At 42.4% G+C, this 26,189-nt stretch overlaps 1 protein-coding gene and 1 long non-coding RNA gene across 2 annotated transcripts in view; one reads left to right on the top strand and one right to left on the bottom strand.

Annotated features, from left to right (window-relative positions):
* Nucleotides 1-13,465, bottom strand: part of LOC116633715 — a 159,920-nt gene extending 146,455 nt beyond the window's left edge. The window contains exon 1 of the long non-coding RNA XR_004299764.1: nucleotides 13,404-13,465. This is a non-coding gene — a long non-coding RNA (uncharacterized LOC116633715). The remainder of the gene's footprint in view (nucleotides 1-13,403) is intronic.
* A 5,486-nt stretch (nucleotides 13,466-18,951) lies between these two features.
* DPPA4 (developmental pluripotency associated 4) lies at nucleotides 18,952-24,785 on the top strand. The gene is made up of 6 exons (XM_032406241.1): nucleotides 18,952-19,006; nucleotides 19,219-19,379; nucleotides 19,466-19,516; nucleotides 19,782-20,091; nucleotides 21,631-21,826; nucleotides 24,755-24,785. Exons 1-6 carry the CDS (start codon nucleotides 18,952-18,954, stop codon nucleotides 24,783-24,785), a joined length of 804 nt encoding a protein of 267 aa, XP_032262132.1.
* The last annotated feature ends 1,404 nt before the right edge of the window (nucleotides 24,786-26,189 follow it).

Raw genomic sequence — 26,189 nt, 5'->3', positions numbered from 1 at the left:
AGTTTATACATGTATAAATGAATAAATAGACTTACTTAGATGTCTTCTCTTCTGTTTTCCCTAGACCCATCACCGTGATACCCTCCCCCAACCTCACAACACATACCATCACCACCACCTGCCAACCAAAGTCCTGACTTGTCCCACATACCCAACATCAATACAGCCCACCTGGAGGAGCAATTTGAGCCAATGTCAGGACTCCTGTGGCCAGACTTAGCCTTGGCAACAATGAAGAGGACTAAACCAAGTCCCTAAAGCATTCTGTTCATCCAGGCATTACTTAATACTTAGCCAATATTTGTGTTGGGTCCTTACACTAAGGGCTGACAATATGAAGTTAAATAAGAAATAGTCCCTTTATTTTTTTTAACTTTTTATTTATTAAGTAATCTCTACCCCCAGTGTGCAGCTTGAACTCACAACCATGAGATCAAGAGTTGCATGCTCTACCGACTGAGCCAGCCAGGTGCCCCAGAAATGGTCCCTTTAGTCAAGGAACTCCCAATCTAGCAAATCATTATACTATAGAAAATATTGTGCAAGATCTGCAAATATTAAGGAGGGAGGAATTAACTGAAGTAAAGCAATTTGCCAGATAATTACTAGGACATTTTATCAGGCTGGTCATACTTTGGATCTCTAAATGGATTCCAGGATTTGCAATTCCAGGTTCTTTAAAAGAAAGATGTATTATAGTTCTCCCCTCTATGCTGTCTCCAGAATGTTGGCCAACACCTGATAGACACTTGATTATATACCCTTGGAGTCATTTTCTGCCTGGTTAGGTCATGGCAAGAAATAACATCTATCAAGTTAGTAAGTGCTGCAATCCCTTAAGTCCATGACACATCATCTCTCTTCCACATGTTCTCTTTATTTCAAGTGTAGTGTTAATACCACCATCTATCAGTATCCAAATTTAAACCTCAGTTTTATAATGAAGTTCAGCCCCCCATATCAAATAAGTTCCCATGGAATTCTACCTCTACAATGTTTCATATACCCTTCTTTGCCTTCCCAGTCCCACCAACAACCACCTCATTCTGGTCTTCATGGTTCCTAAGAGGCAGTCCCACAAAAGGCCCTTCCCAGAGTAATTTTCCTAATGCATATTTCCCATCATGCCTCTCTAAGGAACACAGCTGTTCTCACCATTAAATTCTCATCAGTACTGACCCTTAAGTCAATAAATGTTGGAATTGACCCTTGGCTTCTGCTAATGAACTTTCCAAGGTGAGCAGGATTTAATATTCTTAGTATCTGCTTCACTACACTATCAAGAATGTTTATGTCCACTAGCTGGAGTTTCTCTCTCCTCTGGATGGGTTTTATTATTTTTTGGGTTTTTTTAGATTTTATTTATTTATTTTGAGAGAGAGAGTGAGACAGAGAGTACAAGCAGGGGGAGCGGGAGGCAGAGGGAGAAGCAGGCTCCCCGTGAGCAGGAGCCCAATGCGGGACTCGATTCCAGGACCCTGGGATCATGACCTGAGCCAAAGGCAGACGCTTAACCGACTGAGCCACCCAGGTGCCCTTTTTTGTTTTTTTAAATTGAATTGAATTGAATTGAATTTTATATTTTAGGTAGGCTCCACACCCAACATGGGGCTTGAACTCATGACCCTGAGATTAAGAGTCACATGCTCGACTAAGCCAGCCAGGCACCCCTCCTTTGGACAGCTGTAAATAGATTCTAGCACTGACATATTCTTTTTCTCTGCCCTACTGTTGGTTTATAACAGGGCATGACTACACTGCCTCTCTTCATTTATGAACCAAGTTACAATTCTGAAGTTCACAGACTCTTTTATATTTACTGCATTTCAGGTTGGCTACTTCCTAATGGTATAAAGGACCACCATCTGTTCAGAAAATTGCCTCGGTCACATCAAATGAATTATCATACCTGTGTATTCTTACATGCTTAAAAAAAAAAAAAAAAAAAAAAGGCCTATATTGCACAAGGATTTCTTATGACCTTTTATCAAAGTCCAATTTGGTCAATATTTGTGGAATTCATCTTACTTGTGCAGCAGAATTGTTGTTCTATATGGGATGATCAATCTGTGTAAACAACCTAATCATTTCATTTGGTATTACGGACTCATATTAGGGTCATGCAGGGTGAATGCTCTCATCTATTCTTTTTTTTTTTTTTTTTAAGCAGACTCCCCAGTGAGCAAGGAGCCCGACATGGGACTCAATTCCAGGACCCTGGGATCATGACCTAAGCTGAAGGCAGACGCCCAACCAACTGAGCCACCCAGGATCCCTCTCATCTATTCTTTTTAAAAACGCTACATATTGACAACATGGGAAGCCTCCTGGATAGTGGGTCCTACACAAGACTACACTTACTCCAATGTATTCCTAACACCATTCTGCTACAATTGTTGCTAATTGACTGCATTAGTAGTGCTCCTTAGAATTGAGGGATGATGTCATAAAGAACCAGTCAAGAATACAAGATGACAGGGGCGCCTGGGTGGCTCAGTCGTTAAGTGTCTGCCTTCGGCTCAGGTCTTGATGCCAGGGTCCTGGGATCGAGTCCTGCATCAGGCTCCTGCTCAGCAGGAAGCCTGCTTCTCCCTCCCCCACTCCCCCCTGCTTGTGTTCCCTCTCTCTCTGTGTCTCTCTCTGTCAAATAAATAAATAAAATCTTAAAAAAAAAAAAAGAATACAAGATGACAATATAGTTGTACCATCTAACCTAGTAGCCACTAACTGTATGTGGCTATTTAAATTTTAAATTTTAGGGACGCCTGGGTGGCTCAGTCGGTTAAGCATCTGCCTTCGGCTCAGGTCATGATCCCAGGGTCCTGGGATCGAGTCCCGCATCGGGCTCCCTGCTCCGCGGGGAGCCTGCTTCTCCCTCTGCTTCTGTCTCTCATGAATAAATAAATAAAATAAAAAATAAATAAATTTTAAATTTTAATTAAAATTAAATAGTTTCTCAATCACACTAGCTGCATTTCAAATGTTCAATAGCTATATGTGGTTAGAAGATACCTTATTAGACAAGATTGTATAAAACATCATTCCAGAAAGTTCAATTGGACAATTCTGCTCTATAATTTCAGGTGTCACTATGCCATAAAATCACCTGCAGGGCATTTTTAAAAATAGCTTATTCAGTAGGTCTGAGGTAGAGATGGAGAATATGCATTTCTAATAAGTTCCCAGGTGATGTTGCTACTGCTGGTCAGGGTCCACAATTTTTTAAGATTTTATTTATTTGACAGAGAGCGAGCACAAGCAGGGGCAGCGGCAGGCAGAGAAGCAGGCTCCCTGCTGAGCGAGGAGCCCAACATGGGGCTTGATCCTGGGACTCTGGGATCATGGCCTTAGCTGAAGGCAGACGCTTAACCAATTGAGCCACCCAGGCGCCCCAGGTCCACATTTCGATAACCGTTGGCTTAGGGGTTAACATCTCAGGTTACTGAGACAGAAACATCTAAAATTTGAGTTTTAAACTCACATCTCATTAACTAACTGTATGATGCTGAGTAACCTTCTGATTATCAGTTTTCTCATCTGTAAAACAGGAATAACAATGATAACTAATGAGATAATGTAAACATAATGCTTAGCACCTATGTGCTCAATAAATGTTAACTGTTATATCTGCCTAGAGTTTTTCTATGACCTAACAGATTCCCACACAAAGAGCATAACTAGAGGAAATCAGTCAAATAACAGCTTAATTTTGATGGATCCATCAGAATCAAGTAGTAGGGATCACTACTAGCATTCTCAGATTGGTCCCTAAGGAGGGTGTAACTACCTGGGCTCTTGGGGGTTCTGCCTGCGTCACTGGGTGAAGAAGGTCAGAGGATCCCAAGATCCTCAGGGGAGGATGGCAACACTGAACACAAACTTTCCTAGTCTTACCACTTTCTAAGGATGTCCCTACCTCTCAACATTTCATAAAATTTAGGATAGCCATTCCATTCAGACCTGTCCTGATGAATTGAAAAGTTGTTGTCTGGGACGCCTGGGTGGCTCAGTCGGTTAAGTGTCAGCCTTTGGCTCAGGTCGTGATCCCAGGGTCCTGGGACCGAGTTCTGCATCAGGCTCCTTACTCAGTGGAGAGCCTGCTTCTCCCTCTGACTGCCGCTCCCCCTGCTCATGTGATCTCTCTCTTTCTCTCCCTCTGACAAATAAATAAATTAATTAAAAAAAAAGGAAAGTTGTCTTCCTTTCTTCTGGTTGGCCTAAATCCATGCTTTTACCCTCTTGCACAATCATTAATGTTGTGCACAATAAATGAAACCTTTTTGATGACGTCTGAATGTCAGGTGGTTAAAATACTCTTAGGAAAAGAAAAACTCTATTTTAAAATACAATCTCTTAACACAAGAGATAGTGGCTAATTCTTTTTAATGTTTTTTTCTCATTATAAAATAATGCATGCGAACTGCAAGAATTTCAAATACTACAGAAATGTCAGACACAGAAAATGACTATTCCCAATAATCCCTTTCCCCATTCTCCACATCACTGCTGTACAAAAATGGTGCCATTGAATACAAATGGTTCTGAAAAGTTTTTACTTAAAAATATACCTGTTTTTCTTTACTAAATAAGAAATAAAAAATACTACAGTATTTTCAGTGCCTGGAAAGCATTGCATTGATTAAGTGCAGTAAGAATTTACCAGTCCAGTTATCTAGGTCTGGATATGTGGGCTGTTTCGAGTTTTCCACTATTTCATACTTTCTACACAAATTTCATACTTTGGGACATTTTATATATTGTAGCTTATATTTTCTTTCCGTAAAACTTTTCCTTTTCAAATTTATTATGTTTATATCTTTGTGAGGTCTTGTATTGAAAAATACACTAATTCTCTTTGAAATGCTCTATACTTAAGACTCTGTTGGATCAAACTGCTCTTATTTAATATTTGTGAATGAATGCAGGTAAAGTTTGAAGAACACAGATAAGAGGGAGGTGAAGGATTACAGGCCACTGCTAAGGGTGGACTCTGCTGTCACAGAATTTACAAGTCTGGAAATCGAAGCTCCTCGGCTCTACATGAATAATCGCAGTAAGCAACCTTACAGGGAACAGAGGCATAAACCCAAATGATGCCAATTTACAAGAACAAGTGTAATTCTCAAGAGAATCAGATAACCCTCTGGGGTGGTCATTCTCTTTCTAGCCAAATGTTCCCAAGAAGACAATTCTTAAGTGGCATGTAATTCGGTGAGTAAGAAAACACAGTCCTGAAGAGTTAGCTGGAGATTCTCCAAGGCTCCTGTCATCTGTCCTAACAGTAGACAGCACCTATCTCCCTTGCTGCAGATTAGACCATGTTGGAGAGTTAGCAAAACACTCGGGAATCAGGAAGTTGCACGGTTCTAATAGTCAACCGTAATTGCAGTGTGTTCATTCTAAGAAGTCAAACAATACAGAAATATATAGTTAACATTGAACACTTAGCCCTTACCCTTCTCTTTGTTCCCATGTGTTTTTTCTTTGCTTCTGTGCTTATGTTCTTCCCTGAAACTCTCATTTCGGGCTTTTCTTTTCCTTTGTGTCTTCGTGTTTCTCTTGCTCTCCCCATACTCTTTCTCTTACTATCTTCTCCCTTTCATTAATAATTTATTATTGAAGAATATTCTGTAATAATAATAAGGATTCTGCACCCATTTCCCCCATAGGGAATGGGGGCATTCCCTGCACCATCCATGCAATTCTTCAACACAATTGGAGACGCAAGTAGGACACGGCTGTCCTACAATTTAACCCAGTCCTGACACCATCTTCTTAGAGATGTGCTCAGAGGCCACAGTTTAAGGGCTCAGTCCTACCAAGCTGCCCCTCCCACCACTTCAGTTACTTGTCAAGTCCAGGTTATCTGTGCTTCCAACCCACCAGCTATAGGTGGGAGCTTCCGACTGATGAGAGGGCAAAACACAAGCTGACACCCCACAAACCACCCCTCCTTAAGGTGGGATTTATAAATAACATTCCTCGGGCACTAGTAACTGCCTAAGAACAAAGGCAGGGGAAAACAGAGTCAATGGCTACACAAGAAAAACTTAATGATGCACAAGAAAAACATAGCAGTGCCTGGCTGGCTCAGTTGGAAGAGCATGTGGCTCTCGATCTCAGGGTCATGAGTTTGAGCCCCATGTTGGGAACAGAGATTACTAAATAAATAACACAATCTTAATAATAGACCCCCAGGAATCTATAGACTCTATTTCCTGGAGTCCTAACTTCACCTTCACTTCCATAGGATAGAAAACCCTCTATAATCAGTCACTTCTTACAATCACAATGCAGCTCTTTGTGCCCATGGGTCCTGTCCGGCCTGGTGCTTTAATGAAAACACCTTTTGCACCATAATACATCCCAAGAACTCTTTCTTGACTGTTGATCCCGCATCACAACAACTTCCTCCTTGGGTTCAAATAATGTGCTAGAGTGGCTCACAGACCTCAAAGAAACATTTTACTTACGAGATCACTGGTTTATTATAAAAGGATGTAACTCAATAGCCAGACAGAAAAGATGCACAGAACAGGGGATGTGGAAAGGGCGTGGGGCCTCCAGGATTCCCAGTGTGCCCCTCTCCCAGCGCCTCCAGACCCTCACCGACCCAGAAGCTCTCTGCACCCCATCGTTTGGGTTTTTATGGAGGCTTCCTTACATAGTCATCGATGATTAAATCCTTAGCCACTGGTGATGGATTCAACCTCCAGCCCCTCTCCTCTCCCAGAGTTAAGGGGTTGGGACTGAAAGCTCCAATCCTCTAATCACAGGGTTGGCTACCTTGGCAACCAGCCCCCTCCTTAGGTACTTTACAGAAGCTACCTCATTAGCATAACAAAACATCTTTACTGATCTCATCCCTTAGGAAATTCCAAGGGTTTTTTAGGAGCCCTATACCAGAAACCAGGATGAGGATCAAGTAAGTATTTATTAAAAGTCCCAGTATCATAATAAGGAAGGCCCAAAACACTTCCATGTGTGTGATTCCATGTATATTAAAAAAAATAAAAGACAACATAAGTTTACAGAAAATGTATAATTGAAGAAAATGTTTACCTCACAAAGTTGCATGACTGGTATATTTTTCTTTTAATCGTTTTAATGTATCCCTGGCTATATGGATAACCTCATTTGGAGATCATTTTAAATGTCTAAATATGAGGCTATTTGAGAATGTGAAGCCTGGACCTCTTGGTTCCCTTTATGGTAAGACCTGGCCTTTTTTTTTTTTCCTATGGTAGTTTCAAGTTTTTATTTAAATTCCGGTTAGTTAACATACAGTGTAATATTAGTTTCAGGAGCAGAATTCAGTGATTCATCACTTACATGTAACACCCAGTGCTCATCATAAGTGCCCTCCTTAATCTCCATCCCCAATTTAACCCATCCCCCGCCACACACACCAAGACCTGGTCTTTATCATAAATTTTATTTACCTTGGGGAAAATTTTACTGTTTACCTTTTACTTTTATTTTTTGTGTGTGTGAATGACTTTCAAAAAATGTTCTTCTCCTTTATTCTCCTATATCTTTAGAGATGTAGAGGCTCATGGGGTGCCTGGGTGACTCAGCTGGTTAAGTGGCTGCCTTCAGCTCAGGTCATGATCCCAGGGTCCTGGAATAGAGCCTTGTGTTGGACTCCCTTGCTCAGCAGTAAGTCTGTTCTCCCTCCCTCTGGCCCTCTGCCTGCTTGTGATCCTGAGCTCTCTTGCTCTCTCTCAAATAAATAAATAAAATATTAAAAAAAAAAAAATTAGAGGGGCGCCTGGGTGGCTCAGTCGTTGGGCGTCTGCCTTTGGCTCAGGTCATGATCCCAGGGTCCTGGGATCTAGCCCCGCTCAGTAGGAAGCCTGCTTCTCCCTCTCCCACTCCCCCTGCTTGTGTTCCCTCTCTCGCTGTGTCTCTGTCAAATAAATAAATAAAATCTTGAAAAAAAAAATTAGAGGCCCATTGTTTAGCTTCCCTTGTATCAGTAGTCAAAAATGAAAGTGTGTATAAATAGGTATTATAAGAACATTTTAAAGCCACCCAAAAAATAAAATGTCACAACCTTCCAATAGAAAGCATGTAAAGGGGCCCTTGGGTGGCTCAGTTGGTTAAGTGACTGCCTTCAGCTCAGGTCATGATCCTGGAGTCTAAGGATCCAGTCCTGCATCCGGCTCCCTGCTCAGCAGCGCTCTCTCTCTCTCTCCCCCAAATAAATAAATAAAATCTTAAAAAAGAAAGAAAGAAAGAAAGAAAGCATGTAGAGAGGATCAGTAGCAACGTTCTTTCTGGGGATTTCTATAATTTTCATCAATATATAGAACATGGTGTAATTCAGAACTCTAATTTTGAATAATTTCCATTTATACCACTGAGCAGCTCCTGTACAACTTTTGCTTCAGTAGAGTGGAGCTCTGATGCATTCTTGAAGTGTTAGCACCGTGACTGAATTGATTTGGGGGACCCAGAAAATGTTCTGCCTCCATCTTTATCTCTATATTTTTTCACCAAAATTTAACTGGCTCTACGGTCCCAAACAGACCAGTTTGACCACTCACTCTGACAAAATCCAAAGACAGACAGCTGAGTGGTGATGAAACAAGAAAAGAATTTCAGAGGCCAACAACTAGGAAGACAGCAGACTAACATCTTAGGGACTGTCCCCAAAGTGCTGAAAATACTTCTAGGTTTATGTAAGGAAAATGTGGGACAAAGGTTGGTGGGCCCATGCAGCTGGGCAGTAAAGGTCAGGCCGGCCGATCACAGTCTTGGGGTGAGTCACATGGGGTCTTGCTGGTTCCGGGCAGTCCTTATTGCTTGAGGGGGGGTAGTTCAGTTCCCATCACAGAAAGCTCCACCTGCCAGGTCTTTGCCTGAGTTAAGAGAGAACCTGAAAAGAACTTAATCAATTAGAAAGTACAGATTGAAGTCAAAATGGAGGTAGTTTAAGTCCTCTTTCAAAACTTTAGAACAGCTCCGAATGATGTCCATCCATCCCTTATTACGTTTTTCTCCAACGATAGCAAATGCTTCAAAGCCACAAAGACAGGTGATCCATTGATGCCTCTGCAACTGGGGGGTTGATATTTGAGGGGCAGAAAGAGAGAGAGAGAGAAACCTATGCTCAAAATCAATACACATTGAATTCTAGAGATGTTTTAACTCAGCATCATGTTTAAGAAGGGAAACACTCAGGAATAAGAAAATTGCACAGTTGTAATTTTCAACCATAACACAGCATCAGCTACATTTTTGCCTTCCTTTGAGATACTCAGATGAAAGGCAGGCTTGTATGAATGCAAAGTGCTATTATCTATCTTCCCTTTGAGGCTGCATTTAGTAATCATTCTCATTTAAGTTACCCTTACTGTCCTTTGCATGGTTATGCTTCTAGCTCAGGAGGAAAGCAATTCTTATCATAAAAGCCACCCTATTTCAGAGTCGGATAAAATTTAAAGCCACAAGAAAGTGAATTATACTTGACAAGAGTTAAGGCTTCTGAACAAAAATGCATACATGCTGCAGCAGAATTAAATTAAGCTTGCTTTTCTAAACTCTCACTCCTAAATTCCTCGGGATGATTAACTATGTAAAAAAGCCTCAGGTACTTGAGTTTTTGATTCCCAGTCATTGGGACACTAGAGCCGAAAGGACTCCCAGAGGCACCACTCGATTCATCCCCGTGTCCCTGGAGATAGACTGCACACCTTACACAGAGGCCTTGTGTGCAGGCTGGCCTGGGGGGGGGGGGGAGGACTGAGGATAAGATCAGTAAAGAGGCTTTACAGGGGTGCAGGTGAGAAGAAATAAAATCCTGAATGCAGAGGGTAGCTGTGAGGATGATGAGGAATCAGTGCTGTCAAATGTTGGGGAGGCAGACTCAGTAATACTTGGTGGGTACTGAGGTAGGGTTCTGTCCTCACACTGGGAACTGAAGAAATGGTCTCAGCCACCACATCTTTTTTTTTTTTTTTAAGATTTTATTTATTTATTTGACAGAGAGAGACACAGTGAGAGAGGGAACACAAGCAGGGAGAGTGGGAGAGGGAGAAGCATGGGGGGCTCGATCCCAGGACCCTGGGATCATGACCTGAGCCGAAGGCAGACGCTTAACGACTGAGCCACCCAGGCGCCCCTCAGCCACCACATCTTGTCAGAATCTTTGGATTCTCCTTCACTTCGAAGAAAGTCATCTCGTCGTCTCCAGGTAAGTTCTAATGATCACAAACACTAGCACAGAGCCAGCTCCTTCCCCATTTTCAAATGCAATCAGTTTCTTAAGGCCTGCAGGCTCACAGCTGCCTCTTTCCCAAGCACTTAACAGCCAACGACTTGGGTAATCAACCCTAGGTAATCTCCAGTTACCATCTGTTGGCTTGGTGAAGAGCACATTTTAAGAAACTTACCTATATCCTCCATGGTAATGGTGAATCTCCTGGAATATTAATAGATTACAGTTGATCTTAGTTTCAAAAAGCACTGTCCTCAGTGACGTATTTGGGATAAACTAGGGACACAGGGCTGCCATGGTAATTGTACAGATGGGGGGCTCCATGCTCATGCTCCAGAGAAAGAACGTGAATTGAGGCTGATACAAAGCTAAGGAGCCACCTGCCAAGCCCTGTGGCCTCACTCAAAACTACATCAGCCTGAAGGTAGGGGCAACCTTTTTTAAGTGGTCGACTTGAGTGGATGCTTTTTTGCAATTTGTTAGTTCCACGGTGTGTTATTTTTCAAACGTATACTAAATTTCCTATGTGCAAGTGATGGCCCTTGGGCACACACTTACTTTGGCCCTTAGCACATACAGGGGGAACAGAAGCTGGAAACCTAATAACCAAGTAGTGATTCTCCTGGACCACATTTAATCGGGAGGAGGGTGGGGGGAGCAGGTAGGCGGAAGCAAAGGAGAGCAAACTGAGGTTTTCAAGGAATGTTTGTTTTATACAAACATTTCGGTATTCATGTTTCATCAATAGGACAGATCTGTACGCCCTGAGGCTCCTATAACTCTGGAGTTCCCTCTTTAAGATAAAGTATAACAAATTAGATATGCAAAATTGCTAGGGCCTCCACAGAAACTTGGAATGGACCACTTACAAGTTAAGCTTCAGTAGCTTCATGATAAAGGTGCCCCTGATTAACATGTCCTGTTCTGTATTTATTTTTTTTTAAATAGGCTCCACACCCAATGTGGGGCTCGAACTCACCACCCCAAGATCAAGAGTCACACGCTCCATCGACTGAGCCAGCCAGGTGCCCCCATGTCCTGTTCTTTAAAGCAGAAGTCATGGAAAATCTAACTCAGTGACACTGTATTTCCTCGCATTTCTGGAACTCATCCTACTGGGAGGTAATTAAGGACCAGAACCACTTTTCATTACTAGTGCTTGACACAGGGTGGAAGGAAGGAATGGAGAAAGGGAGACAGTTTATAAACAAACAAACCAGATGGGCTTTTTTCCCCATGATTTCAGCTCTACCGTCTACCTCCAACTTTTCCCTTTTTTAACCCAAATTATTATTTTTTTAAAGTTTTATTTAAGCAATCTCTACACCCAACGTTGTGCTTGAACCCACGACCCTGGTATCAAGAGTTGAATGCTCTTCCGACTGAGTCAGCCAGGTGCCCCTATCCCAAATTACTAACTAACCTGATAGCCTACCTTACTCTCCAGATTTACTTTTTTTTATCTAAAGATTTTATTTATTTATTTGAGAGAGAGAGACACAGCGAGAGAGGGAACACGAGCAGGGGGAGTGGGAGAGGGAGAAGCAGGCCTCCGGCAGAGCAGGGAGCCCGATGCAGGGCTCGATCCCAGGACTCTGGGATCACGACCTGAGCCGAAGGCAGACGCTTAAAGACTGAGCCACCCAGGCGCCCCTCCAGATTTACTTCTAAGTGACTCATCTGTTTCTTTTTCTTAATATTTTATTTATTCATATGAGAGAGAGAGAGAACATTCGAGTGTGTGCGCAAGCCCGAGCACGGGGAGGGGCAGAAGAAGAGGGAGAGGGAGAGGGAGAAGCAGAAGCAGACTCCCTCCGGAGCGCGGAGCCCGACAAGGGGCTCGATCCCAGGACCCCAAGATCATGACCTGAGCCGAAGGCAGATGCTTAACTGACTCATCTGTTTCTTAAAAAAATAACTCCAAAAGGGGCACTGACTTCCTACTATAGGGGATACTTAAAAGGTAGAGTATAATAAATTCGCCGTGTCGAGTTCTAGTATACTTATTACAATACCAGATATGGAGAAAAAGGTATTCTTATACCCTGTTATAAATTGGTAGAAGTCATCCTGGATAAAAACGGAACCATATAAATTTTGAATAAGCTCAGCTTTTGAACCAGCACTTCTAGCCAACAGGTTTGGACAAGTACCCCAACCAGCCTCCACAGTCACCTCCCACCAAAGCTCTCCCACCGTCAAATATGAAATGGTGGTGGTGGTGTGTGATACAATCCTGTTTTGTCTTCTGTAAATGCAGATTAATGACTCTGGAAGATTCATTGCTTCCAGGTAAATAACTAAATGCCTCATTAACTCAGCTAATTTTATTCAACTAAAACTTTTTTTGGAAGAGAAAATACACACAGAAACAAAAAAGAAAACCTGGCAGAAATCCACCACATCTCTCACAACCTTATTCAGTCTCCAACACTATTAATAGAAACATCTGTGAAAATAAAGGAACCCTCCTTTAGGGTGGAATGGGAAAGCTCTGAAGCGGGAGCACTCATGCTTGTACCACTCACTGCGACCCACAGAACCAGCAGAAGGAGAGAAGAATTATTTTGACGAGGGCATTTTTTACATAGGAATTTATCCCTTGCCTTTAAGAAAAGGAAGATTCCCTCCCTGCCCCAGCAATAAGGCTAACTCCCCCCGCAGCCGGTGAGAAAGTCCAACCTCAAACTGTTGTCCTTCTCCAATCAACTTTTGTTCAAAACAACCCTCCCCAACTTCCTCCAAAAACCTAATAAAAGCTGACCTTCCCTTTGCCTCTTTGGATTTGCGTAGAGTTCACCAAAGCTAGCTTATCTTGAATTGCAATTCCCGTATAAACTCATTTTTTTACGTAAATAAAATTACCATTTGCCTCTATTCAGGACAGCTAGCCTTGATCCAACACGTGCTGCGTTAGACACTGTTCAGGTGTGAGACGTGTGAGAGCCTATTTAGCCATTCCTGCAACCCTCCGAGTAAGACCTATTATTTTCCAGACTCCCATCTTACAGGTAAGGAAAGTGTTAGATAATTTGCCCAAGGTCACACAGCTAGTTAAAGGGCGGTTGGGGTTTCAATGCAGCCCGGCTGTGGAGTGTTTGCTCTTACCCAGAACTCCCCATTACCACGCCAGAGGCCCGCATCTCAAGCCGAAAGCTGCCTCGGCGGTTTCCCAACTCACCGTCTGGTGTCTGCGACGATCCCTCTCCAACTCTTTGTCCTCATTACGGTTGAAAGATCTTTACAAAATGGTCGTCAGAGTCCGCCCGCCCCTACCCCTACCCCCACCCCCAACTGGAATTTTTCAGTAGCTTTCCATTGCTCTTTGCCTAAAGATGAGAAGGTCAACCTATCCACACTCAGCTAACATTTTCCTCCTCCCCCTCTGAGCTCCAGCTTCAGAGCCCTTATTTTGTTCCTGAATTGAGCTGATCCGTCCTCTCCGCCTCTTTAGTTAATTCAGTTCTTCTGGTCCTTCAAATCTGACACTTTCCTGACTTCCTTGATGAGGTCAAAACCCCAACTGCAGACCACCAAATGTAGGGAGCTTTTCTGCTTTTAAGTGTCGTAATTGAGTAGTTTTCCCTGTTTTGATAATATGTATAAATAAATGTAATGCATTTTAAGATCCTGTAAAAGATTATATTATTAGTTATTGATAATGAGTTACCTAATGTCTGTTCTTCATTCCAGGCTGTAAGCCCTTGAGGGCAGGGTCTTTGTCTGCTTTTGTCCACCGCTCTTTCCTGTACTAAGCACATAGTCACCGTCCATTTATCGAGCATTTTTGTTCAATAAATGAGAGATTCAATTATGAATATTTTTCCAACTAAGGAGGAATAGAACTTTACGCATTGACATAAAAACATTTTAAAAAGCAGCAGTTTCTTTTGACTAAACATTCGTAAGAAATTTTACGCATAAGCGTATTTCTCTAAAGAAACAAACTTACATATATTCCTATTTTACATTTGAGAAACCAAAGCACAAACACGTTGTATTTCTTCAAGATTGCTTATAAATTACCACAACTCCAAGCCCAACAAAAGCATTTGGCTTTTTGCTTCATTTGAGAACTCAGTATTATTATTTCCAATTATGCTCAAATATTTTTTAAGTTAAATCGTGCTAATCCTCCTTATATATAGAACATCAGCTATCCTGTTGGTTTTTTTTTAATCGTTGGTGCAATTCTCTCAGAAATTATTTTCCCCCAAATCATGGTAGGTCTAAGAATCCCTAAGTCATAATCTCAATATATACTCCATCTATTAATATAGAAATTATAGATTGTACCTTGCCCATGATGAGATGTCTCTCAATGTCTGGGTTTGTACTTAATTTAGAATTTAGCCATGTTACCTCCAATTACACTGGGGAGAGAAAAATAATTCAATCAAATACTTTGTATATATTATACATTATATAAACCTTACCTAGTAAGTATTTACTGTTTGTTGTCTGTGAACCGGGATAAAATACTTAACAGTCAAAACCGCCATATGACCTCCCAGGTGATCTAGATTTCTAAATACTTGCTTTCATCTTTGGTGCTTTGGGGCTTGTTCAGTCCTCATCTATACTTGCTTCTCCACTCCTGGATCCCATTTACTTACGTCCTGTGTCCACGTAGTTCTCTCCTGGGAGGATATTATCACCTCCATTCCGGGTAAGGATCATCTCATCTTCATCATTTTGGGGCACACAATGAGATGTAGGAAAACAAAACAAAGGCACATAGTAGACTTTGTAACCTGACAGAGGAAGGTTTCAATCCCACAATCGCTGGTTCTTAACATAGAAGATTCCTTCACTTCACATTTCTGATCCCCCACAGTTTGACAGGGAGGAGCAATCTGAGTGGGAGGTATTTTCAGACTAACTTTAAAGAGACTAACTTTAAACTCCCTGACCTTGTTTGGGAGTTAGTAGGTCAGGGGCTTGAGGAGTAGAATAAAGCTCACCTAGACTTGATTTCTGGCTCTCTCTTACTGCATCATCCAGCAAGTTACCAATATAATGTTATGCATACTTTTGTCATCCATAAAATGGGGGACCATAAAATAATGGCTGTGAACTTTTAAACCTAAAATTTGGTCAAAACAAATACTTAAAAACTACTCTTACTAGTTGTTGGCAGATGGGAAGGTGGTAGTTTTATGAGTACAAATGGAATGCTGGAGTTGTGATTGGTTGAGAAGCTTAAGAAATAAAATTATGTGGGACACAAAAAAGGTTTTGCTTTCTTCAAACCACCAGTCCGGCCCTGGAATTCTTTTGTTTCCACAAGTTGCCTCATTAAATCCCTTCGACCATCCTGTTCAGAAGTCTCCAGGAACTTTTGTTTCTCCCTTGGATTTTTTCAGGAGATCCCAACTTCCTGATGTCTCCTGAACCACACGCGTAGGTGATTATGTTAAAAAGCTCACAGAAAGTGGTAGGAAAGGTATTACTAATTAATTCATACAAGAGTCACCTCAAGAATTAGAGAGTACACAGAATTAGCATTCACAAATTGTGGGGGAGGGAAAAGGGGGAGGAGAAAAAGGAAAGCGCCTTTGGGTGACAGGAAGTGGGAGGAGACTTTTAAAAGAGCAATCTTGGGCCCTGGGCCATTTCAGAAGTAAGAATTTTCTTTCTGTCAACGTTGACTTCTCTTTGGGTATGGAGAAAGCAAAAGGCAAAAAGGTAAATACAATTTTAGCGGGTTTGTTTCTGTCTGTCTTTGAGCGTCTCCTCATGTTTCTCCTGCTGAGCACACTTGATCCTTCTTTCAAGGAGAAAAGAATGTGCCTTAGAATTTCCTCTTGTTAAGAAAAAAAAAACAGTAAAGTCCTAAATAACGATCGCGCAACCTGGTATATTGGGGCAAGGAGACTGTAAGAAATGGGGCTTCCTATTTGAGTTTAGAAAAGATACTTTATCCCGTCCGAAAGAAAAATCTAGTATCAGGGCTGGAGGGGAGTGGTAACAGGAGAAAAAGGGAGGTGAAGGGAAAACTTTAGGAAGAGGTAATGGACCTGAGGTTGGGGAGAACTAGATCCTTTAATTTGCCCTCAACAGACACCGGTCCTAAACCAGAAGTGGTGGGTCTGAACCCGTCTTTTCCCAGGGACACCGGGGCTACGGAATAATCCAAAGCCAGACATATTGACAAGCACCACAGACGGAAATTAAAGGTAGAGAAGCTTTGGGGTGCCTCGGTGGCTCAGTGGGTTAAACGTCCGACTCTTGATCTCAGCTCAGGTCTTGATCTCAGGGTCGTGAGTTCAAGCCCTGCAATGGGCTCCAGGCTGGGTGTGGAGCCTACTTAAAAAAAGAAAGAAAGAAAATGTAGAGAGGCTTTGAGACTTTCCAGTGTCAAGGGAACCCGAGTACTCTCAAGAATAGTCTCTTTCCTTGGGACCATCATTTTTACTCTCTCGATTTTAAGATGTCAGTCAGGCCCCAAAGTGAGTAGTTTGTGTAAAGCCATGCAAACGTAAAATTTGAATACGAACGCAAAGCTGCTATAGAGATGTAAAATGCCATACAAATGTTAATTTGTCCTGTTCTCCCACCTTGGGGACACTGGAAAGGATTTAGATTTAGGGATTTTGTGTCCATCTGAAATGCCTAAATGTGTGCCTTTAATTAGGTAGCCTCTGAGCCTCAGCTTCTGCATCTGAAAACCAAAGTTAGAAATTGCCACCAGGTTGCTGTGGGCAGTAAATGAAAGAAAATAAGAAACGTGTCAACACCTTATGTAAGAGGTTAGTTTCTCTATCAGATAGCTGGATCCCCACCGTTCTCTTGTTCCTTCTGGTTCAATTAAACAATGTTTGAGGGCCTAGGAGGAGAGATTCTGCCCTTAGACAGCTTACCAGTCAAATGGAGTAACCAGCATTGATCAAATCAGACAAGCAAATGTAAAACTACGACTGATAAGGGGGAGGAGTGAGGCAATGTGTAGATGTGACTTGGTCTGAGAAGGTTAGAAAGGGCTGCTGGTTGAAGGAATACTGGAGATGAGATTCTGAAGAAGAAGGGAGATTTAAGAAAGTGAGTATAAGGCTGGGGTAGATTGAGCGATATCTCTTCAGGCCTTGGTAACTAGGCTGGAAAGGAATTCTGTGACTAGCCCTTGGGGCCATGGAGTGGCTGGTCGGCTGAATTAAAGATATTTGTGTATCAGGGGCACCTGGGTGGCTCAGTTGTTAAGCGTCTGCCTTCGGCTCAGGTCCTGATCCCGGGGTCCTGGGATCGAGCCCCCGCATCGGGCTCCCTGCTCCGCGGGAAGCCTGCTTCTCCCTCTCCCACTCCCACTGCTTGTGTTCCTGCTCTCGCTGTGTCTCTCTCTGTCAAATAAATAAAATCTTTAAAAAATAAATAAATAAATAAATAAAAGATATTTGTATATCTTCATACTGAGCACAATGAACCACTGAAGGAGTATATAGAATCCCTCTGGCAATAGTAGAGGAACACTTTCTTTGGAAGAGGTCAAGAACAAAGGAATGGGGGAAGAAAATCTTCAGGTAAGAGAATAATGGATATGGTAGGTGATAAGAGGGCTCCCATCCCCTGCCCAAAGAGCCTCGTTTCTTCTGCTTCTGTGGTTTGTATCCATATTTTCGGTCTTTTTTTGTATTTTCAAATCGGCCTCCCATTTCCCCATCTTCCCTATAAGTAAACCTGGGGTTAAGATGATTTCCTGGAGGAGAATCCACACTGCCAGTGGTGTGTGTAATGACTATCCTGGTGCCGTGGATGTGAGTTATCTTGAGTCAGGGAGTGTGTGTGGTGGGTCGGGCACCCAAGGGAAGACGGACTGGCCTCTGTCCCCATCAGAACTCCACGAAGTCGGGGGAAGACTCTCTGGCCAGCCAATCCCAACCAGTATCAGAAGAAGCTAAAGGGAAACAGGAGGCTTCTGGTGAACCAAAGTTGCAAAGAACTTCCACCAGCGGGACCAAACGGAAAAGATCTATGAAAGAAGACAAAGGTAAGAAGTCTACAAGGCCTCGAATCTCATTTCCTTGGGCTTAAGAAGACCAAGGAACTTTTCGGAAGGAGTAGAACAAGTAGGAAAGAAAATTGGTCCTGTATTCTGAAAACCCTCCACTTCCTTTGGGGTCCAGCTTACGTCACGCCTCCCTGAAGCCTTCTTTCAGCCACCTCTGTTAAAACTGGTGTCTTCAGGTCTCCAAACTCTGACAATATATTTGGTTCTGATCATCATTTTGCCTTCATTTGCTGCTTAGTGTTAAGGATCTCAAAGTGCAGTGATTTGGGTCCAGACTGCTATAAATTTGAAATCCCATCCTTGAAACTCCACCTTCTTTTTCTAAGAATTGAGGATAATACTTAACCTAGCTGGGTTGGACGGGGTGGGGTGCAGCCTCAGTTGTAATGTATATGGAATAATTAGGGTAAAAATGCCCACATGATACCTGACTAGTAATGTGCACTCAGTAAAGCCTCACAACTGTTAGTGTCATTATAGTTGTCTGTTCTGGAGGTGTGTTCTGGAAGTCTTTCCTGATCAGTGGGAGTGTGTGAGAAAGCTGTGTGCAGTGAGAACAGAGCACTGCCCTGAGTGGGGTGGGCTGACATAGTTCTGACAACGGGCAGTTGTGTGTAGCATTGCTGAGTGGTTTATTTTGTTCTTTGCTGAGAGGACAAGGCACCACTGAGGATTTACGATGTCAGGTTTAAAATTCCTATCATTCTCCTGGATTGGAAGTAAGATGTCTAGTACAACTTCGTTGGAGTCTGTGGGTTTAGGTGCTCACAAAGGAGCAAGTAAGGGAGTTTCAGGAAGTAAAAACTGGAGATTCAGAAGTAGTCAGTCAGTCCCAGGTTTGAGGTTGTGTCCCTTGGAGGTTTCTGGGGTCTTTGGCAAGTCAGTAACTATACAATGGGGATTGGGCTGTGAGAACTGAAAGTTGTACTTTGACATTTTAAAAGGCTACACAAAAGTGAATTATTACTAATTTCATCCCATTCTCCTCCAGCTTCTGGTTCAGAAAAGAAGGCACAAGGCGATGGAAAAGTAAGACTTCGGAAAAAAATCCCAGTTCCTCCATTACCTTCTAAATTGCCACCAGCCAACGTGCTTCACCGAGACATCCTGCGGGCCTGGTGCCAACAACTAAAGCTGAGCACCAAAGGCCAGGTGAGGGTCCAGGGTTGGAGACAGTGCTCCTGGGAGGAGGGGTAGGATCCTTGCTTGATTGTTAACTCATTTTTCTCTTGTCTTAGAAACTAGATGTATATAAGAGAATCTGTGAATATGCTTACCCCGATCAGAAGGTAAGTGATTTGTAGAGATTTGACAAGAGTGGAAAGTTTAGTTCTCATTCTAATTACCTATTTTAGCATCAAAAAGTCAGTGGAGGGATTGCCTCAGCCCCTCCTTCCCTCCTTCCCTCCTTCCACTCCTTCTGAAGAACAGCACACCCACCCCCCACCACCACCCCCTTCCACCCCCACCACTTCTCACAAGGGTGTACAAAATCATAAAAATGAGACTGCACTTCTGACAGCACCTTAACCTTGTAAACCCTATTTGTAGAAGAACATTCCTGTCACCGCAGAGGAGGCCAAGATTCTCACACAGTCACAAAGAAGATCAAAGACGGACCAGGGGGAAATGTCTCTGGAAAGTTCTGGGAAAAGGATATCTTCTGATGGAACGTACCTTCCTGAAGTGGCTGTTTCCCCTGAGGGTGGGGCCCCTGCCCACGTTGGGTCTGATGCTCTCCTGGAGGGAGTCGATACTGTTGTTGTGACAACTTCGGCCCCAGATGCTGTGTTTGCCTCCTGGTCCAGAATTGCAGCCAGGGCTGGGAAGGTGGAGACAGTGGAATCGCCCCAGGAGGCCCATGGTAAGCGCAGGATTGAGATCTGGTTCTGGTCCAGTTGAGGAAAAAATGCTGTTGATATTAACCTCCAATCAATTTTAGGGTATATCAAAATCACCTGAATGAAGGGTTGGTGATTCCTGGGCCCTACCCACAGAGTTTCTGATTCAGAACTGAGGTAGGGCCTGGGAATTTTCATTTCTAACAATTTTTCAGCCAGTGCTAAGGATGCTAGTCTGGGGACCGCACTTTGAAAACCACTGCGGCAAATTATTGATGTCATCAGAAGGGAATGGCAATCTGTTTGGCTTTATTTCTTTCCCCTTTAAGGAATTAAAAGTAAAAGCAGGCTCTAAAATCAACTGCCTGAGCTTAAGCCCTGGGATCTTCTAGCATCTGTTAAGTGAATGACATTAACAAGTTGGTTAATATAGTTCCAAATTTCCTCCTCATAAAATAGGTTGATAATTACATCTACCTCATAATGTTGTAAGAATTATAGGACATAAAATTAAGAGAGACCATAAACTGGTTAGCACAGTACAATGCCTGTTGAGACCCCTGAATCTATTTCATGAAGGCCTTCCCAGACCACTCCGGTTTAGTCTTTCTATTGAAGGAAACCAGAATATGTCACCTGTCCTAAAGTGTTTTAAAATTTATAATAAAAATTGTTTTGAACCGATGGCAATTAAAGAGCAACAAACCCAGGAAAAGGTCTCTTTTTACTGCCTCAAGGCAGGTTATAAATTCTCTTTTTGCTGGAGACAATCCACTGAGAGGTGGCACCAGAGAAACCTTACTTCTGAGTTCCTTCCCATATATTGACCTTCCCACTGTCTGCCACCCCCAGGAGCCCAAAACTGCTTCCGTTTTTCCTGTCATTTTGCTACAAATTCATCGTTCTCTGTAAAAGCTGGGATTCCGAGCTGCCATTTTGAGTCTGTTTTCGTTGGTGGTTTCTTCTAAGTGATGTGTGCCGTACGCATTAATAAACTGATTGTCTCTTGTGGATATTTTTGTGAAGCAGCTCCTGCTGCAAACCCAGAATGGGCAGACGTAAAGGTCTGCCTCCCTTGCGCTGTCATTTACCCACTTGGAGCTATGCCACTTTCAACTGTACTTTTTCCTTTTTAAAGTTTTTTTTTTTTTTAAGATTTTATTTACTCATTTGAGACACAGAGATACAAAGAGAGAGAGAGAGCATGAGCACTGGGAGAGGCAGTGGGAGAGGAAGAAGCAGACTCCCCGCTGAGTCAGGAGCCCGACGTGGGGCTCAATCCCAGGACCCTGGGATCATGACCTGAGCCGAAGGCAGACACCTAACCATCTGAGCCATGCAGGTGCCCTGCTTTTTAAAGTTTTAACAGGAACTATTTTGTATGGTTTTCTAAAAGGGAGCAGAACAGAATATGCTTAAGGTGAAGCTAGGATTCCAGGGCTCATCTTGGAGCTGGCACTTGAGAAAAGTAGAAGAAACAAAGACCATGATATAGTCTTGACCAGAAGAACATTAGAATTTGGCCATGCTGTGTTCGTACTCACCTCTTTCTCCTTCTCCAGGTGTCAGGTGGTGTGTGGTCCATGGGAGAAGTCTGCCTGCAGACACAGAAGGTTGGGTTCACCTGCAATTTCATGCAGGACAAGCCTGGGTGCCTGAAAAACGAGGGAGAGTATGTGCCCTGTTCTTGCTGCCGGCCTGCAATTTTCCACCCCCACACCTGGAGGACAATATGCTGTGCCCCAAATGTGTTCGAAGGTAACTACCTGGTGCTTTTCTACAAACTAAAACTGGACACCTGGTTTTTAGTTAGGGGAGAGAGGAGATGCATGTTAATCTTAAATAGCCCTGTATTTCTTGCACAAGCTGTCAGTAAAGAGTTCCAAGAAAATTATTATGAATTAAGTGTATTCCTAGGAAAAAGAGCATTTTTAGGTCAGGGCTTAATGCTTCTACCTAGAGACCCACCCATAATTATGGAGAAACAGTATTGATTAATTACTGTATTACAGGTATATGTACTTCACAGAAATGACTAGAAAAACAACAGCAACAAAACCCTCTAAGTAGACTACAGTCTAATGGGGATACTGGTATGTAAACAGCTGTAATACCATGTGATGACTAGTATCAAAGAAGAGGTTTCTAAACTTGAAGGAAGAATTGCCTACATGGAAAGAAGGAGAAAGCTCATTTTTCAGTCTAGGGACCAACACCAAGGTTGAGAACTTAGAACGAAGTAGAAATTTGATAACAGAATATGGTAAAAAAAAAAAAAAAAAATATGAGTCTGCTTCCTCCTTACCAAATGGGCATAATAATGCCTATCTGAAGTATTGTGAAGATTAGATGAGTTAATAAGTGTAAAGTTCTTAGCACTTGTCTGACATAGGCAAGCACTCAAAGAAAAAAAAAAAATGTGGGTATTAATTATTCCAGCAAGAGGGATTCCTTTCAACGAAGTCAAAAAGATGGAAATATACAATGTATGCAAAAAACAGTTTTGGCTCAAATTGAGCATTATAGATTTTAAGTAATATCATTAGTTTGGGGTCTCATAGTAAGCATTGAAGGTTTAGAATTTACCCAGTAGCCCATGGTGTTCTTTCAAAAAACGTCATTAATTATGTGATGTGATCAATGAAGTATCTCTGTAATCACCAAACAACCCACTCTAGAAGCAGAATTACGAAGAGAGACAAAAGGTTTTTCTCTATACTTTAAATTCTAAGCCAATTGAAATCAACATATTAAATGACTGACTGATGCGGAATAGGCCAGGGGGGTAGGGACTTGTTAAATTTCTTATTCTCTGTGTAAACTAAACCAGCTAATTCATTAAGATTTCTGTTTCTAAATAGGATGGGAAATATTTTTAGTTAAATAAGCCACTACAGTTGACAAACTGGGGTGAGGTGGAGCGGGGTGAGTACTGTTGTTTTCAAGCCACAGCCACAACATTGGCTCAGGGAAGGGGACAGTCCTCCAGCAAAGTCCCGTTTCTACCAGCGACCATTTCCATAACTTTACACAAGCCACTTCACTTTTCTGGGCCTCAATTTCCACATCTCTAATATGAGAAGCCACGTGGACAGGGAGGTGTACAAAAGTCACCAAAGTATTAAAATTAAGAGGCCACCAAGAGGTTTATATGCCTGTAAAGAAACACTCCAAAAGGCTATTGTATTTAGGGTTTTTGTTTGTTTGTTTCCATTGTATTTAATTTTATAGAGAACCTACTGAGGAGACTTAAGTGCAGTTGTTTTTTTTCCCAAAGAATTTACATTTTATTGATCATAGTATAGGACTACAATACAATGAAAATATAAACAACAAAAATTATTTTATTTTTTAAAATTTATTTTTATTTAAGTTCAACTAACATATAATGTATTATTGGTTTCGGAGGTAGAGGTCAGTGATTCGTCAGTCTTATATAATACCCAGTGCTCATTACATCACATACCCTCCTTAATGCCCATCACCCAGTTTTAAAGAAAAGGATAGATATGCAAAATTTTGCAGTTTCAAAGATTAGAGTGAAGGACAAGGAATCGGGTCAGGCAGCTCTTTCCTGGGTGATGGGCCACTGAAGGGTTGGAAGCAAGTAAATGTACTGAGGCTTACATTGCCAAAGAGGGAAGGGTGTGAGATCTGTTAGAAAAATGTTGTGGGAAAGTTGTTTTTAATAGGTTTTAAGGGCCTTGCATCTTCTAAAGGTGCCAAAATAGAATCTGGCTATCAAAGGATACCTGGGTATCAAATGCAGCTGAAGAAGGTACAAATGAAATACTTGCTTGGTCGATGTGAGATTCAAAGCAGTAAAGGATACGGGTGATTTCTGAGGCTTGAATATGGGGAGCAGACAAGTAGAAAGGATGGCTGGAGGTGTTTTCCAGAAGCACAAATGGAGAAGTGCAGCAATAGGATGCTCAAAGGAAATTTCCATTTGTGCTGTACTGGAGAGAGTGAGCCTAAGTATGCTTCTGGGCTTAGTTTGGGAGAGGAGCCTACAGAGAGGGAGGATGGAAAGAGGACTATCCCTCTGAATGGAGGAGCTTGGTGCAGCCCAGACTTGCCTCGCAGAGACCCCTGTCCCCGGCTCTCAGTTGTGCTGGCACCATCCTCCATTGGCCTGCAAGGAGGCCCATCCTTAGTGTCAAGATTACTGAACACGCAGGGTCTTGGCCAGCTGGCAGAGCACAGAAGCCTAAAGTGGGTGGGACCCTCAGGCTAGACTGCCCCTCCCCCAGCCAGCAGTGGCAGTCCCTGGGCTCTGGCACAGTTACTGTCTCCCACGGGAGAACGGATGTGAGTGTGCACTTCTTTTTCCCCCTTCTGGCTGTCCTACTTCCTACCAATAATTGTCGCTGCCAAGCAAGTTGAATAAAATTGAGGTCTCTCTGGAGAGTCCTTTAATGACCTACCGAGGCCACTGGGCAAATGGTAGAAGGTCCACTCGCTGGCGTCTCCTGCCCATGGGCTGCACAGGACAGGAACATATTACAAGAGACATAACGTGGCTAGTAGTCACTCCTTGATAACATGGTCGCATGCTTTCCACCCACTATCTTCAAGTTAAGGACAATTCCACCAGTGGGGTTCCTGGCTGTTTTCAAGGATGTAACTTAATATTTCTTCTTGGATCTCATCTTCTTAAAAACAAACATCTTGTTTGCTTTGTAGGAATAAGGTGTTAATGAAAAGCCTCCAATGAGCTTACAGTACCAGGCAAAAGGGTACGGCTGTGATTATAATTAATGGTAGAAAGGGAACTACAATCAACTCCGGTGCGGCTGGCTGGCTGGCGGCGGGACGGCAGGCTGCTCCACACCCTCCATCTTCCCGCCTCCAGGGCACACGGGCTGGTGCGTTGCAGCTGTTACGCTCCGACCCCCCCCCCCGCCCCCCCAGCCCGGGGCCTGCGGGGTCGTGGGTTGGGATACAGGGGCTCTTAACACTTTACGTTGGAAAAGCATTTCAGAAATCATCGTTCGTTCTACTTAATAAGATGAAAAAGTCATTCATACTACCCAACGTTGACCCTTCTGAAATAGAAGGGACCTTAACAGTTCCTTTAAAGCGGGAGCCTGAGCCTCCCCTCGCCGAGGGGCGGAGTGGGAAGCACAGATGGGCTCCCATGCTGGATTTCTCTTCTCACGAGAGTCTAACTCCCCCAGAGGCTGCTACCTTCTCAGGCTCGTGACTTCGCATTGTTGAATATTTTAAACCTAAGGGAAAGCAGCTGTTCTTTCCCACTCCCCAAAACGTACTCTTAATATAACAGAACATTTTTTGATGTTTTCTTAATAACCTGAGACCTCTATGGTGTGTCTCTGGCATAAAAACAAAGAACACTTTGCCGGTATTATTTCCCCGTGTAGCTGTTATGTATGTTTCTACTGCTTAAAAATATTTAAGGGTGCTTCTGAATCATAAATTCATAATGTATTGGATTTCAAATGTGTATATAAAATCATCTATTGTATATAGGAGACCATATGCATTGCAGGCAAATTACTAATATTCTTAATTCGAGATTAAGCCAAAAATCATGATTTTCTTTGGCATGATTTTTTTTTAAACCACTCAAGTTGGTTTTTTTCACTTGTGTTTTTATGGCAGTTTCCAACCTTGTTTTATTGTTGTGGATTTTTGGATTATGAGATTTTTTTTCCCCCTCCAAAATGTACTGGAAGGAGTAGTAGAGTTGGAAAGTTTGTAATCATCACGATATGGACGGATTTGGGCAAGAATCCTCAATAAATGTTAAAAACTAGAGAGGAATGTTTGTTGATGAGCAAGACACTTCCATGATCTTGCATTGTCTCCACACCTATTACTCGTTAATGGTCAGAATTTTTCAGTGTAAATAAATAATATACACATTTTATTCCCTATATCTTATTGTACACATCAGTTTGAATTTTAATTTTGTTTCCTTTTTTAAGCTTTTTCCCTATTTTCAGTGGATTGCCCAAATTTCTATTCTTTTGCCTTCCCAATCTGCTTATGAATAACTTCCCGTTCCTAACACAAAAGTAAACTTAGTTATCTCTATAAAATCAGTTGTATTCCACCATGAAGATAACTATCTACCCCTTTTTCCTGCCCCTAGCAA

Source organism: Phoca vitulina, unplaced genomic scaffold (assembly GCF_004348235.1).
Source record: "Phoca vitulina isolate PV1807 unplaced genomic scaffold, GSC_HSeal_1.0 scaffold8, whole genome shotgun sequence".
In the NCBI taxonomy this organism is placed as follows: Eukaryota; Metazoa; Chordata; class Mammalia; order Carnivora; family Phocidae; genus Phoca; species Phoca vitulina.
The sequence above is the reverse complement of the archived record's forward strand: the minus strand, read 5'-3'. Positions and strand labels throughout refer to the sequence as shown.